This window comes from Eschrichtius robustus, chromosome 2 (genome assembly GCF_028021215.1).
Source record: "Eschrichtius robustus isolate mEscRob2 chromosome 2, mEscRob2.pri, whole genome shotgun sequence".
In the NCBI taxonomy this organism is placed as follows: Eukaryota; Metazoa; Chordata; class Mammalia; order Artiodactyla; family Eschrichtiidae; genus Eschrichtius; species Eschrichtius robustus.
Window position 1 is genome coordinate 98,113,290 of NC_090825.1, and position 14,888 is coordinate 98,128,177.

At 34.3% G+C, this 14,888-nt stretch overlaps 1 protein-coding gene across 2 annotated transcripts in view; it reads left to right on the top strand.

Moving 5' to 3' along the window:
- The window catches only part of DMXL1 (Dmx like 1), a 131,063-nt gene that overhangs the window by 111,250 nt on the left and 4,925 nt on the right, over nucleotides 1–14,888 (top strand). For both annotated transcript variants that reach the window (XM_068535756.1, XM_068535757.1), the window contains 3 exons: nucleotides 3,171–3,298; nucleotides 7,789–7,881; nucleotides 10,269–10,360. In XM_068535756.1, coding sequence (XP_068391857.1) covers nucleotides 3,171–3,298; nucleotides 7,789–7,881; nucleotides 10,269–10,360 — 313 coding nt within the window. The remainder of the gene's footprint in view (nucleotides 1–3,170; nucleotides 3,299–7,788; nucleotides 7,882–10,268; nucleotides 10,361–14,888) is intronic.

Below are 14,888 nucleotides of genomic sequence, written 5' to 3' on the forward strand. Positions count from 1 at the left end.
AGTTTCCTGAAATATTGAAGGGATTTCATTATTTCTCAGTCCCAAAGCATGTATCATGACAGGTGACTAGTTTATAAATAGGCTCTACCTCAAGCCCATAAATTTAAAGAAAATAATCCCTAGCTTCAAAGGCAATTAATGGACTTATTTTCAGAGTTATTAGGTAATATCATGTAACTTCTGTCTTGCGGTAAGTACTTTCTCCGTTCAGAGAAGAACTACTGTAACTGGCAGATAAGAGACTTGAAAAATTAAATGCTAATTAAATTAATCACTGAAATTTTTTTACAGTATATTTTTTCATGTCATGAACAAGTCTCACAGATAGTAATTTAGTTCAACAATAGGCTCCTTTCATGTACTGGAAATGTTTTGAAACAAGTTTTTAAAAAATTTTACACTGAATTACAGATACCTCAAAATAGTTCCTTCCTTCCTTTGGAGTAGATTTTTTTTAAATCTTAGTCATTGTAAACCAAAACTTTTGGACTTCTACTCCAGGGAAATTTTTTAGAAGTTAATCTAATAGGTTGAACTGAAATAGAAATGTTAAGTCTTAAAAGGAAAGCCCCGGGGCTTCCCTGGTGGCGCAGTGGTTGAGAATCTGCCTGCTAATGCAGGGCACACGGGTTCGAGCCCTGGTCTGGGAAGATCCCACATGCCGCGGAGCGGCTAGGCCCGTGAGCCACAACTACTGAGCCTGCGCGTCTGGAGCCTGTGCTCCGCAACAAGAGAGGCCGCGATAGTGAGAGGCCCGCGCACAGCAATGAAGAGTGGCCCCAACTTGCCGCAACTAGAGAAAGCCCTCGCACAGAAACGAAGACCCAACACAGACAAAAATAAATATGAATAAAAAAAATAAATAAATAAATAAAAAAAAAGGAAAGCCCCATTTCAAAAACAAAAAATGATATATTAAGATTTTTAAGGTTGCATTTAACTCTTTCCTTACATGTATATGATGTAACAGACTTTACTTACTAATAAGGAATATTTGCTTAGACAACCTGGTTATAGGAACGTTTGTGGTTTTTTTGTTTTTTAAAGAATTAATTTTTGGCTGCATTGGGTCTTCATTGCTGCACACGGGCTTTCTCTAGTTGTGGCGAGCGGGGGCTACTCTTCGTCGCGGTGCGCGGGCTTCTCATTGCAGTGGCTTCTCTTGTTGCAGAGCACGGGCTCTAGGCATGTGGGCTTCAGTAGTTGTGGTGCATGGGCTCAGTAGTTGTGGCACGCGGGCTCTAGAGTGCAGGCTCAGTAGTTGTGGCGCACGGGCTTAGTTGCTCTGCGGCATGTGGGATCTTCCCAGACCAGGGATCGAACCCGTGTCCCCTGCATTGGCAGGCAGATTCTTATCCACTGTGCCACCAGCGAAGTCATGGAACCTTTGTTTTTTTAAGTTTTAGTTTATAAGGCTTTAAGAGAGTTTCATTTTACCTGTGAGCTACTAATAATTAGGGATTTTTTTCAAATAAATTAAATAAAACCATAAATAATAGAAAAACTTGAGTGGTTTTTAAATGCATCTAGTCCAATTTATTTTTTTGATTAAGCTAGGCAAGACTATAGAGGAGAGGGGGGATAGAATTAACATCCCTAGTCTCAAGAAATTCTACCCACCCTTCCATCCCAGCCCAGTGTTAAAGCATGTCAAAACAGTTGAAGCTCCTTTATTTTAATTACTTGGAAATGAATGAGGGAAAGTTGACTAATGTATGACCAGCAATGTGCTAGATACTTTACTTTTACATACATTAATATAATTTCTCACTACCTCTGTACCACATTAATACTGATAACTATTCTTAATGTAAATTTAGCCCTATATGTTAGGCATATTTCTGAATGATTTATATGAATTATCTCATTTACTTCTCAGAACTGTCCAGTGACTTATGTATCATTAATGATATATATCACTATTATAGTGACTTATATACCTTTTACTAGAAGGAAATAGGCTCAGGGAGATTAAGTAAGTTTCCTAGTAACACACAATTAGTAAATGGTAAAGTAAAGAATTTAATAATTATTTAGTTTGTTCATATTCCTTAATGAAACAGATAACATATATTTGAGATACCAGATCAGTCACGATAACTATTAGAAATGAGTTTTTTAGCATGACTTTCAAGACCTTCTACAATCTTTTTTTCAGAGAAAAATGCATAAATTTAAACATCAGTAGTATGACTGATAAGAATTGGCTGTTAAAAATCCCAAGATTTTATACTGCTGAACTGAATAAATAAGCATTTTCAGAACTCTAATGGAAAACTGATGAATTCATAAAAGTGCTAACAAAAGATCAAGATGAAAAAAAAAATTAATTACATGGGACTGAGTGAACTGATGAGGATGATTATAATTTTTGTGACTTTCTGTTTGAATTTAAAAAATAAAAAATCCCACAAGGACTCAGAGGCAAAAAATATACAAATCAATTTTCAGTGCAAAGTAAAGGAGCTGTTACAGTGGAGGATTACTGGACTGAATGTCAATATTATGGCATAGTACGAGTGTGTTTCATGTTTGGTAATTGCAGTCATTGTTGCTTTTGTTGTGGTCATGCATTTACAATGCTTGGTGTCAGTTTATTTATCTCTTGTAAAAATAAAATACAGTGTGTGTGTGTGTGTGTGTGTGTGTGTGTGTGTGTGTGTGAAAAAAAGAAAATCCCAAGTTTTTTTTTTTTTTAATACAGTTGACTTATTAAAGTATTGTGTTCATCTCAGGTGTACAACATAGTGATTCAATATTTTTATAATTACAAAATGATCACCATGATAAGTCTAGTTACCGTCTGTCACCATACAAAGTTAAGTAATTCCAAGAATTTGATTCTTTATCATAAACGTTATCTACTAAAGGCTATTAAAACGTAACTGAGATAATTTCAAAAGGAAATAAAGTTTATAGAGGTCTGATTTAATTGCTTCTGTTGTTTTGTGTGAGGATATGTTCTGTCAGATGAAAGAACACCATGTAATTATCTGTTTTTAAGATTGAGAGTATTCAAGTGAAATTTCATACAAAGGTAAATTCATGTGAATTGACTATGATTCATTTCTTAGATATTTCTTCCATAAAGATTTTCACATTGGATTAAAAAATAAATTTGCCAAAGATTCCTGAAATAAATTTGCAATTTTTTCCCTCTTATAATGCAGATCTGACAGGAGCTCAAGATGGAAGTGTGAGAATGTTCGAATGGGGCCATTCTCAACAAATAACCTGTTTCCGATCTGGTGGCAATTCAAGAGTTACAAGAATGAGATTTAACTATCAAGGAAATAAGGTAGTATATAGAAATGTAAATAGGGAAAATGGTTTGATTTCGTTAAAGGTTTATGAATATTACTCACTTGGATTTCTGAAAAGAACAGCTCAATGAGCTAATGGTGAAGTATTAATCCATCTATATGAATTCTTTTTAAAGAAGTTCCTCTCAAAACTTAAATTCAGGATGGTCCTTATGATAAAACAAGAAATAACATTATCCTGAATTACAGTTTATAAAGATGAAATTTTCTGAAACTTGTAAATTATTTAAAAATTGTAATTATTTAAATTTAATTATTTGCCTTTTCTCACTGTGAAGACACTTTGCAGTAGAATAACTCAGTAACAAGTGAAATTCAGAATAAGTCAACATTCTCATTAAAGCAAAGTCATCCGATATTACCGAGAACCATAAAACAGTTATTGAAACCTGAAGCTTCAGAGAAGGAAATCTTTATTGTAATAAAGGAATCAGCAACATTGTTTATAAGCATCATTTCCGTGGGGAAAGATTAGTTCATTCAATAAGAATCTTGTAACATGGTGCCAGCACGGGTGCGATAAACTTTATGGAATGGCTCATAAGATTAGACTAATTAAAGATAATCTAATTTGGACAATTCTTTCTTCTGGAAAAGAAATGTGATGTCATCCTCTGGGAAGAGACAATGTTTAGTCTCTGGGGATGTGCTTAAAAAACCACAAAAAACCTCACAAGATATGTGCAATAATAAGAATTAGGGTTAAAAAAAAAAAAAAAAAAAAAAACTTAAATTCACTTGGTTCTTCCTGGAAAGACATTATATACATGTCCATTAAAATTCTCTTATATGATGCTTAAGGACCAAATGATTATAGGACCATCTTATATTACACATTTTTTATTAAATACATCTGCTTACTTTACCCTCTGGGACCTACTCAAAGTATGGTCAAGTACCAAGTAGTAAGTAACATCTGGAAGTTGATTAGAAATGCAGATTATTGACTGTAGTCCAGACCTATCAAATCACCATCTGCATTTTAGCCAGATACTCTTGTGATTTGTACACAACATTAAAGTTTTGAGAAGCACTGCTCTAGAACAGGGTGTTGACAAACTACAGCCTAGCCACCTGTTTTGTAAATAAAGTTATATTGGGACACAGCTAACCCATTCATTATTTGTTTTCTATGATTATTTTCCCAGTACTGCAACAGAGTTCAGGAGAACAAAGACTATAGCTGGCAAGCCTAAAATATTTACTATATGGGCCTTTTAATAAAAGTTTGCCAACCCGGCTCTTACCGGCTTCACTTCCTGTAATCCTCCTTTCCTCAAACTGCCTCTCTCTGCTTCTCTTATCTTACTAGCACTTTAAACAACTACTGAAGGGGAAATCAGCCTGCTCTTTGTCTTCAGGGCCATGCTTCACTAAAAACATTCACACAGGCCCTAGCTGATGGTTCATCTTGCCTTTCGTTTTCCCTCAACCTCCAAACCTTCCACCCTCCTTACGTGTTACTTGTGTCATGGTGTGCTGCAACCTTTTTGCCTACCACATTTATCAGATGGCTCTTATCATTTCACAGAAGTCAATGATAATTTTTCATGTAGTTATGAAACAAAATTGAGAGCATATAATTTCTTAATACCAATTAGCAACATTCTTTGCTTCTTAATGGGAAATTAAGGGGATTTAATCTAAAAGCCTTTAGAATTCTACTGTACTTTCAGCTGTATAACCTATCAATACCACTTATGTGCTCATATTTTTCCACTTTGGTTGTCAATGTTACATTGTTCCTAACTAATCTCTGTACTTTGACCCTATCTCTCTAATGCATTCTTCATGTTGTCAACAAAGTTATATAACAAATAGCATAGGGAATTCCCTGGCGGTTCAGTGGTTAGGACTCACGTGCTTTCACTGCCGAGTGCGTGGGTTTGATCCCTGGTCGGGGAACTAAGATTCCACAAGCTGTGTGGTGCAGCCGTAAAAGAAAAAAGAACAAATAGCATAATTATATAACTACACTATAGGTGAGATCATATTGTCCTTTTCAAGAACCTGCAGCCTCCTCATTGTATCCAAAAGCCCATATTCTTTAGTGTGGCATTCAAGTCCTTCTACACTCGGAGTTATTTTATAGATTTTACACTCACTACAACCTTCTATGTAGGCTATTTTAAGGCACAACAAACTTCCTTATTGTCTGCCCAAGTCTCTTTGACAGGCAGTCAGCTTACTGTTGATTCACCTCAGCCATGATGGTGCCCAAGAGCACAACACCTAAGCGTGCTATCTCCCTTAGTAGGGAAGCCTACTGGAGTAAATGGAACAGGTAACTCATACTACAGTATATCACAGTAATGCTGATCATTTTGTCAAAAGCCATTGGACATTGCAGAAAAACCAAGAGGCTAAAAGGGAGCATTTAGCAGAAAAAAATGACCTGTGAGGAATAATTCCTTGGATTTAGGAAGATCCTACATTGTAAAACAAGAACGGGATTCTATGAACCAAAGGCAGTAGAACAGTAAAGAATTTTTGGAAATTAAAAACATGATTCCCCAAAATTAGGAGAGTAGAAGAACTACCGATTACAAGGGCTGAATAGCAGAATGGAAGTATTTGAAAATCAAGTTTGTGACTGGTTAGTACAAATTTGGAATTTATCCCATGGTGAAAATAACCCAAGAAATAAATTGAGACTAGACCCAGGAGAATTTATAAAAGACATTTAAAAGATACATCAGAAGAAGAAAAAAGGTGATGGAAGAGAAACATTATATTAAAAGGAATAATAAAATAAAAATTTCCCCAAAGCAAAACATGGAATTTTAGAAAAAGAAGCGCCTACCAAGTACTAGGCAGAAGTATTGAGAAACAGCACATGCCTAGACACAGCCTGATTATTTGATTTTTGTTTTTTTTAACTGTGAAGGATAAAGAGAGCTTCTAGGAAGGAGTAGGGGTAAAAATGATTGCTTACAACCTCTCCACCCCCCTATCTAAAATTAATGGCATCGGCCTCCTCAAAAAGAGAGGTTACAAATAGACAGTAGAACAGTATTCACAGAATTCTGATGGATAAGGAATGGGGTCGATGTCTGTCCAAACTGTCATTTAAATTTGGTGGCAAAATAAACACATTTTTAAGTATGCAGAGAATTAGCACATTCCATATACCCTTTCTGAAGAACGTACCTAAACCTACTCCAGAAAACATAGGATAAACCATAGAAAGGATAAACGTCGGAAAAATATCTGTAACAAAAATAGTAAACAATGGATTAATATTCCTACTATTAGTCCTGTCAGTCAATTTTGTAAGAAGACAATGAAAAAGAAGACAAAGAATGTGAACAATTTACCAAAAAACCAAAAAACAAACAAAACCCTATGCATGGCCAATAACCCTCACTAATAACTGAAGAAACACACATTAAAATGAGACTTTATTTCTGTTCATCGACAAATATTATAATTTTGTAGTATGCAGTGTTGACTAATGTGTAAGAAAAATGGGTGTGTAAATTGATGTTACCACTTAGGATTTAATTTTGGCTTCACCTACCAATATTAAATGATGCCCTTTGACAGAGCTTTTTCTTTTCTAGATGTCTATCCTATATAAATACTCAGAGGTGTATATGCAAGAATGTTCAAAGCAGCACTTTTTATTATAGGAAAAATTGGAAATTCTATAGGGAAAAGCTTTAAAAAGTTACAATGCAACTATATAGTGTAATACTACACAGCACAAGAATGAGGTAGATTTATACATACAAATGTGAAAAAATGGCTATAATAAGTAAAAAATGTAATTGTAGAACTGTATATTATCATAATTTTAAAAAAACCTTGTATCCTTGTATGTATGAATGTTTGAATATTCATAGAAAAAATCTGAAAGGGAACACTATCAAATTGTTAATAGTTGTTATATCTGTAGATGGGAGAGGGCAGGAGTCTGAATTAGACATTTGTTTTATTTTAAGATCTGTATCATATACTCCCTTACTGGATTATTTTGTCATCTTTCCAGTCAAACTGCTCTGAGTTTCCATAGTGTAATTCCTTTACTGTGATAAACTTTGTTTCATTTTCTGCTGTTGTTTACATGTTTTCCTTGTTGTATATCTCTGGAAGTCCTTACTTTGTCTTTTTTAAGATGAACAGTTTTTTATCTTGTATATGCTAAAACTTTGTCACATGGCTTAATGTGTAAATCCAGTATCCTATTTTTGGAGTACTTACAGAGAATATACAGACTCTGCTGTCGGTTAGTATAATAAATTGAGTGTCTGATGTTAGTTTCCTTTATAGCCACCCTGGAATTTTTTAAAGTAATAGCTAAATGTTTTTCTGGACTAGATCCATGCATAGGTGAAGTGAAAAGTCAAGCAACTTATCAGTCAAATGTTTAAGAGTTAAAATATGAGATTCACAGTGAGGGTAAGGGTAAATATGTGCTTTTTTATTTGTATTAAATACTTTTAAATATTTTTTTTCCTCTAAGTTTGGAATAGTTGATGCTGATGGATATTTAAGTTTGTATCAAACAAACTGGAAATGTTGTCCAGTTACTGGAAGTATGCCTAAGCCATACCTGGTAAGCCAAGAATTCCTACCTTTAAAATTTTTTGAATTTTTATTTTCAAGAAACCAAGAATATATACTTGCAAGAAATATCAAAGCCAAAATATAAAATCTGTCTAGTCCTGTGTATTCAATCACTTTACTCTAAGTTTCTGTCTTTGTATTATGTTGAAAATTACACTGTGAGGTATAAAAATCCTTAGTCTCTGGTAACTTGGAAAATAAACCTGTATGAAAGTACCTGGTTCTGATGGCAAGGGGAGATCAGATTTGTGGTTACTCAGAGGCAGGGGTGGAGAGGGGAAATTGGATGGAGGCAGTCAGAAGGTACAAACTTCCAGCTAAAAGATGAGTAAGTACTGGGTATGTAATGTACAACATGATTAACATAATCAACACGGCTACATGTTATATATGAAAGTTGTTAAGAGAGTAAATTCTAAGCATTTTTGGAACAAGGAAAAATATTTTTTCTTTTTCTTTCATTTTATATCTATGCGAGGTGATGGATGTTACTAAACTTATTGTAGTAATCATTTCATGATGTATGTAAGCCAGAACATTATGCTGTACTCCTTAAACTTATGCAGTGCTGCATGTCAATCATTTCTCAAAACTGAAAGGAAGAAAAAAAAAAGAAAAGTAAAAAAATCTCACCAGAAAATGTAAATAAATAATAAAGCTAATGGATTAGTCACTTGATAAAGACCAAAGTAGTAAAATTAATTAAAAATGCAATGATTAGTCAAGGGATAAATAAAATAAAAAGATGTAAAAAAAAGAAAGAAAGAAACCTGTATAGAACCAACATGGTACCTCCGGAGACCCATGCAACCCATGGGTTACTCAAGCCCTTTTCTAGCCTCACGAAATGGCAGTGTCTGTGATACCTAAAAAGAATGATCAACAGACCAGTGCATCTGGTTGTTTTTCTGCAGTTATTATCCCTTATGAACAAAGTAGAAAGGGTATCCTATAGCTGGTGCTATTTTCTTGCCCATCTCTTAAAAAAAAAAAAAAAAATGATACATCTCTATTCAGGACCACACAGGTTTAGTGAACCTTCCGCAGCTTCATAGAACACTGAATTTATATTTGATAGATTCTTTAGTGAAGCCCTTTACAGGACTAAGCAATATCTATCAAGAAAAAAATTAAGAATATGGGTTAAAATTCCAGTAATTCACCCAAGGTTAAATGCTAGAATAAAGTACTGGTCTAAGTGAAAGCAAGTAGGGAGTGTTGGTGAGGGTACCTTGAAAAAATATTTATTTTTCCTCCTATTTTCATTCAGGCAGCAGATTAAATGTACAGGTGGGCCTTGAACAACACAGGGGTTAGGGACACTGGACACCTCACCCCGCCCCCAAGTTGAAAATCTGCATATAACTTTGCAGTCAGCCCTCCATATCCATGGTCCTGCATCCACAGATTCAACTAACCTTGGATCGTGTAGTACTGTAGTATGTATTTATTGAAAAAAATCTGTGTATCAGTGGACCCATGCAGTTCAAACCTGTGTTGTTCAAGGGTCAACTGTACAAGTTTATGTTTCTTAGGGGACTGCCTTTTTTTTAAAACTTCTAAAAAGACAAATTGGATTAATAACGAACATTATTTGCTTTGGGGGATTAAAGTAGATTTTGTTTTAAAGACATATCATCTAGGCCAGCTGCAGTGGTGGTTGGGGGCAATGGGGAAGTGACTCAAAGGAAAACTTTTTCATATGATGATTTTGACATATTTTAAAATTTTATTTTTTATTGAAGAGAAACATCTGAACAGACATAACTTGGAAGCCTTTATAACTGACTAAACCTCTCATAGTAGTTTGTTATTGTTTGATGGAATATTGAGAAACATTGTAAATTTTCTAATTTGTTGACTATTAGTAATATTTTTTGTTCACATATTTGAAAAAGTATTTGAAAGCTTAAATATTTCTGAAAATAAATAATTCAGTCTGAGATCATCTAAAATTCTAGTTTTTGTTTTCTAAGACAAAAATTTTCACAAGTATTCTAAGAAAAATGTTTGAAGTTAACCTTTTGTTTCCCTTTGAACTTTTGGTTGAACAAAAGCAGAGGTCATAAAAGGTCATAACGTATGCATCTTATTTAAATGGTTCAGGGAAAGTTGTGTTTGTGTGTGTGTGTGTGTGTGTATGAAAGAGAAGAGGCAAAACAAATGTGCCAAAAAGGTAAACATTGGTGAATCGGGGTAAAGGGTGTAGGAGAGTTCTCTGTATTACTCTTGCAACTTTTCTACAGTCTGTGGGGGAAAGAACACAAGGATTTAAGTAAGCCACAAATTACATGATCACTTTTTGATTAATACATCTACGTGCTTATAAAATTGTTTGTGACAGCAATAAATGTGTGTTGTTTATAACCATTCCAGACTTGGCAGTGTCATAACAAAACAGCCAATGATTTTGTCTTCGTTAGTTCCTCCTCTCTGATAGCTACAGCTGGTCTTTCAACTGACAATAGGTAAGAGATTATAACTGAAATTGAAGTCTGTGTATGTATAGCTAAGCTTTATTTTTAATTGCTTGATGTCCTTATATCTCAATAATGTTTTCATAATTACACCTTTAAATATTTTTATTTAAAGAGACTTGTTTCTTAGAGCTTTTTTAGTGTTTTAATTGTAAAGCTAAAGAAATTCTGGTGACATTAAAGACAAAATCCATTCCTTCTGGATTTTTAGTATTCTAATGTTAAGACTTTAGTGTAGGATAAAAGAATTTGATTGTTGGTAGAGTTTTTCCTCCATATTATTTGCTATGTATTAAGAAAGCTTGAGGCCAAAAAAAAAATAAAAAGAGTATTATTTATTGGCCATGCTATTTAGTTAAATCCTCACCACAGCTTTATTATATCGCATTATCAATGTTTCACAGTAAGAACACAAGAAGCTGAGAAAGACATGTTAGTTGTATAATAACTAGTAAGTGACAGCCCGTCCCCATCTCCCCAAATAGGTTAAATATGCAAAAAAAAAAGTCTCCTCCCTCCATGTCCAGGCACAGTTTTTACTTCCCTTCTACAGCTGAGTTCTGAGATTAAGGCCTTCTGAGGTTGCTGAGCTTTTGTGTTCGTCTTGAGGCCTCACTTTACACTCAAAGTGGGAATTTTAGGAATATGGAGTTTTCAGCCCATTTTTCATAGAAATTCTTGTACGTATTGGTGCCTCCTTTGTAATTCACAGAATGGAGTAGAAGCTGCTCCCTTTTGTAGTAGGAATAAGTTTTGTTTGTACTCAAGAAAATTCGGTGTGTCCTGCTATTTATGTATGGGAGTTGGACTGTTAGATTAGAAAATCAGTGAATACAAAAAGTAGTTTCCGTATTCAGACTTCGTATAGTATTCCTTGTAATTACATGTTAATCTAAAGTTACTTAGTTTGGGAAGCTATTAGTTTTTTAAATTTTTGTCTACAAATTAATCATACATAAATATATTGGTTACTTGTATTTGATGCTTTATAAATTTAAGAACTTTCTGTGTGAGCAAGGTTCAAGTGAGCTATAGTGAGACATACTGCTTTTTTTAATTGACGTATACTTGATTTACAACATTATATCAGTTACAGGTATACAGCATGGTGATTCAGTATTTTTGCAGATTATACTTCATTATAGGTTATTACAAGATAATTGTTATAATTCCCTATGCTATACAGTATATCCTTGTTGCTTATCTATTTTATATATAGTAGTTTGTATCTATTAATTCCATATTCCTAATATGTCACTCACCTGTCTTCCCCTCTTTGGTAACCACAAGTTTTCTATATCTGTGAGTCTGTTTCTGTTTTGTATATACAGTCATTTGTATTTGTTTTTAGATTCCACATGTAAGTTATGTCATATAGTATTTGTCTTTTTCTGTCTTATTTATTTCACTTAGCATAATATTCTCTAGGTCCATCTACATTGCTGCAAATGGCAGTATTTCATTCTTTTTTATGGCTGAGTAATATTTTACTGTGTGTGTGTGTGTGTGTGTGTGTCACATCTTCTTAATCCAGTCATCTGTTGATGGGCACCTGGGTTGCTTCCATGTCTTGGCTATTGTAAATAGTGCTGCTGTGAACATTTGGATGCATGTATCTTTTCAAATTAGTATTTTCATTTTTTCCAGATATGTACCCAGGAGTAGAATTGCTGGATCATATGGTAGTTCTATTTTTAGTTTTTTGAGGAACCTCCATATTGTTTTCCACAGTGGTTGCACCAATTTACATTTCCACCAACAGTGTACAAAGGTTCCATTTTCTCCACACCGTCTCTAGCATTTATTGTTTGTAGATTTTTTGATGATGGCCATTCTGACTAGTGTGAGGTGATAACTCATTTTTGTTTTGATTTGCATTTCTCTAATAATGAGTGATGTTGAGAATCTTTTCATGTGCCTGTTGGGCATCTGTATGTCTTCCTTGGGAAATTGTCTATTCAGATCTTCTGCCCATTTTTTTATTGAGTTTTTTTTTTTATATTGAGTTGTATGAACTGTATATATATTTTAGGTTTTAACCCCTTGTCAGTCACATCATTTGCAAATATTTTCTCCCATTCAGTAGGTTGTCTTTTCGTTTTGTTGATGATTTCCTTTGCTGTGCAAAAGCTTTAATTAGGTCCCATTTGTTTATTTCTTTTGCCTTAGGAGACTGATCTAAGAAAATACTGCTGCAATTTATGTCATAGAGTGTATTGCCTATGTTCTCTTCTAGGAGGTTTATGATTTTCCATTCTTACATTTAGGTCTTTACACCATTTTGAGTTTATTTTTGTATATGGTGAACAGGAATGTTCTAATAATCTCATTATTTTATACGTGGCTGTCCAGTTTTTCCACCACCACTTGTTGAAGAGACTGTCTTTTCTTCATTGTATATTCTTGCCATCTTTGTCATAGATTAATTGACCATAAATGCTTGGGTTTATTCCTGGGGTCTCTGTTCTGTTCCACTGATGTATGTGTCTGTTCTTGTGGCAGTACCACACTGTTTTGATTACTGTAGCTATGTAGTATAGTCTGAAGTCAGGGAGTGTGATTCTTCCAGCTCTATTCTTCTTTCTCAACATTGCTTTGGCAATTCAGGGTCTTTTGTGATTCCATGTGAATTTTAGGATTATTTTGTTCTCGTTCTGTGAAAAATGCCATGGGTATTTTGATGGTGATCGCATTAAATCTGTAGATTGCTTTGAGTAGTGTGGCCAATTTAACAATATTAATCTTCCAATCCGAGAGCACAAGATATCTTTCCATTTCTTTGTATTATCTTCGGTTTCCTTCATCAGTGTTTTATATTTCAGAGTATAGGTCTTTCACCTCCTTGGTTAAGTTTATCCCTAGGTATTTATTCTTGTTGATGTGATCTTAAACAGGTTGTGTTTTAATTTCTTTTTCTCATATTTCATTATTAGTGTATAAAAATGCAGATTTTTAAAAAATTAATCTTGTATCCTGCAACCTTGCTGAATTCATTTATTCTAAATTTGGGGGGTGAAGACTTTAGGGTTTTCTGTCTAAAGTATCATGTCATCTGCAAATAGTGACAGTTTTACTTCTTCCCTTCCAATTTTTTTTGTTTTTAATTAAAAAAATATTTATTTATTTACTTTGGCTTCACCGGCTTTTAGTTGTGGCATGTGGACTTCTTAGTTGTGTCATGCAAACTTCTTAGTTGTGACATGCGGGATCTTTAGTTGCGGCACGTGGACTTATTAGTTGCGGCATGCGGACACTTAGTTGCGGCATGTGGACTCTTAGTTGTGGCATGCAGACTCTTAGTTGTGTCATGCATGTGATATCTAGTTCCCTGAGCAGAGATCAAACCCAGGCCCCCTGCATTGGGAACATGGAGTCTTACCCACTGGACCAACAGGGAAGTCCCCTTCTCTTCCAATTTAGATACCTTTTATTTCTTTTTCTTGTCTGTTTGCTGTGGCTAGGACTTCCAGTACCATGTTAAATAAAGTGGAGAGAGTGGACGTCCTTGTCTTGTTTCTGAATTTAGTGGGCAGGCTTTCAGCTTTTCACTGTTGAATATGATGTTGGCTGTGGATTTAAATGGCCTTTATTATGTTGAGGAATGTTCTCTCTATACACACTTTGATGAAAGTTTTTATCATGAATGGACATCTCAGTAGACAGTTTTTCTGCATCTTTTGAGATGATCATGTGATTTTTATCTTTCCTTTTGTTAATGTAATGTATTACATTTATTGATTTGCAAATGTTGAACTATCCTTGTGACCCTGGAATAAATCCAACTTGATCATGGTGTATGATGCTTTTTATGTATTGTTGGATTTGGTTTGCTGATATATTTTGTTGAGGATTTTTGTATCTGTAGTTATCAAAGATATTGGCCTGTAATATTCTTTTTTTGTAGTGTCTTTGGTTTTGGTATCAGGGTAATGGTGGCCTTGTAGAATGAATTTAGGAGTGTTCCCTCCTCTTCAGTTTTTTGGAATGGTTTAAGAAGGATAAGTGTTTGTTCTTCATATGTTTAGTAGAATTCCCCTGTCTGGTCCTGGACTTTTGTTTCCCGGCAGTTGGGTTTTGTTTTGTTTTTTTTCCCTTACAGATTCATTTTCGCTTCTAGTGATCAGTCTGTTCAAATTGGCAGGCTGTATGTTTCTAGAAACTTGTCCATTTCTTCTAGGTTGTCCAATTTGTTGGCATATAACTGTTAATAGTATTATAATTCTTTGTATCTCTTTGGTGTCGGTTGTTATTTCTCCTCTTTCATTTCTTATTTTGTTTATTTGGGTCTTCTCTCTTCTTCTTGATGTGCTGGATAAAGGTTTGTCAGTTTTGTTTTCTTTTCAAAAAATCAGCTCTTGCTTTCATTGATTGTTTTTGTTGGTTTTTTTAATCTCTATTTTGTTTATTTCCTCTCTGATCTTAATTATTTTCTTCCTTCTGCTGACTTTTGGCTTTGTTTGTTCTTTTTCTAATTCTTTTAGGTGGTAAGTGGTAGGTTGTGTTGTTTATTTGAGAAGGC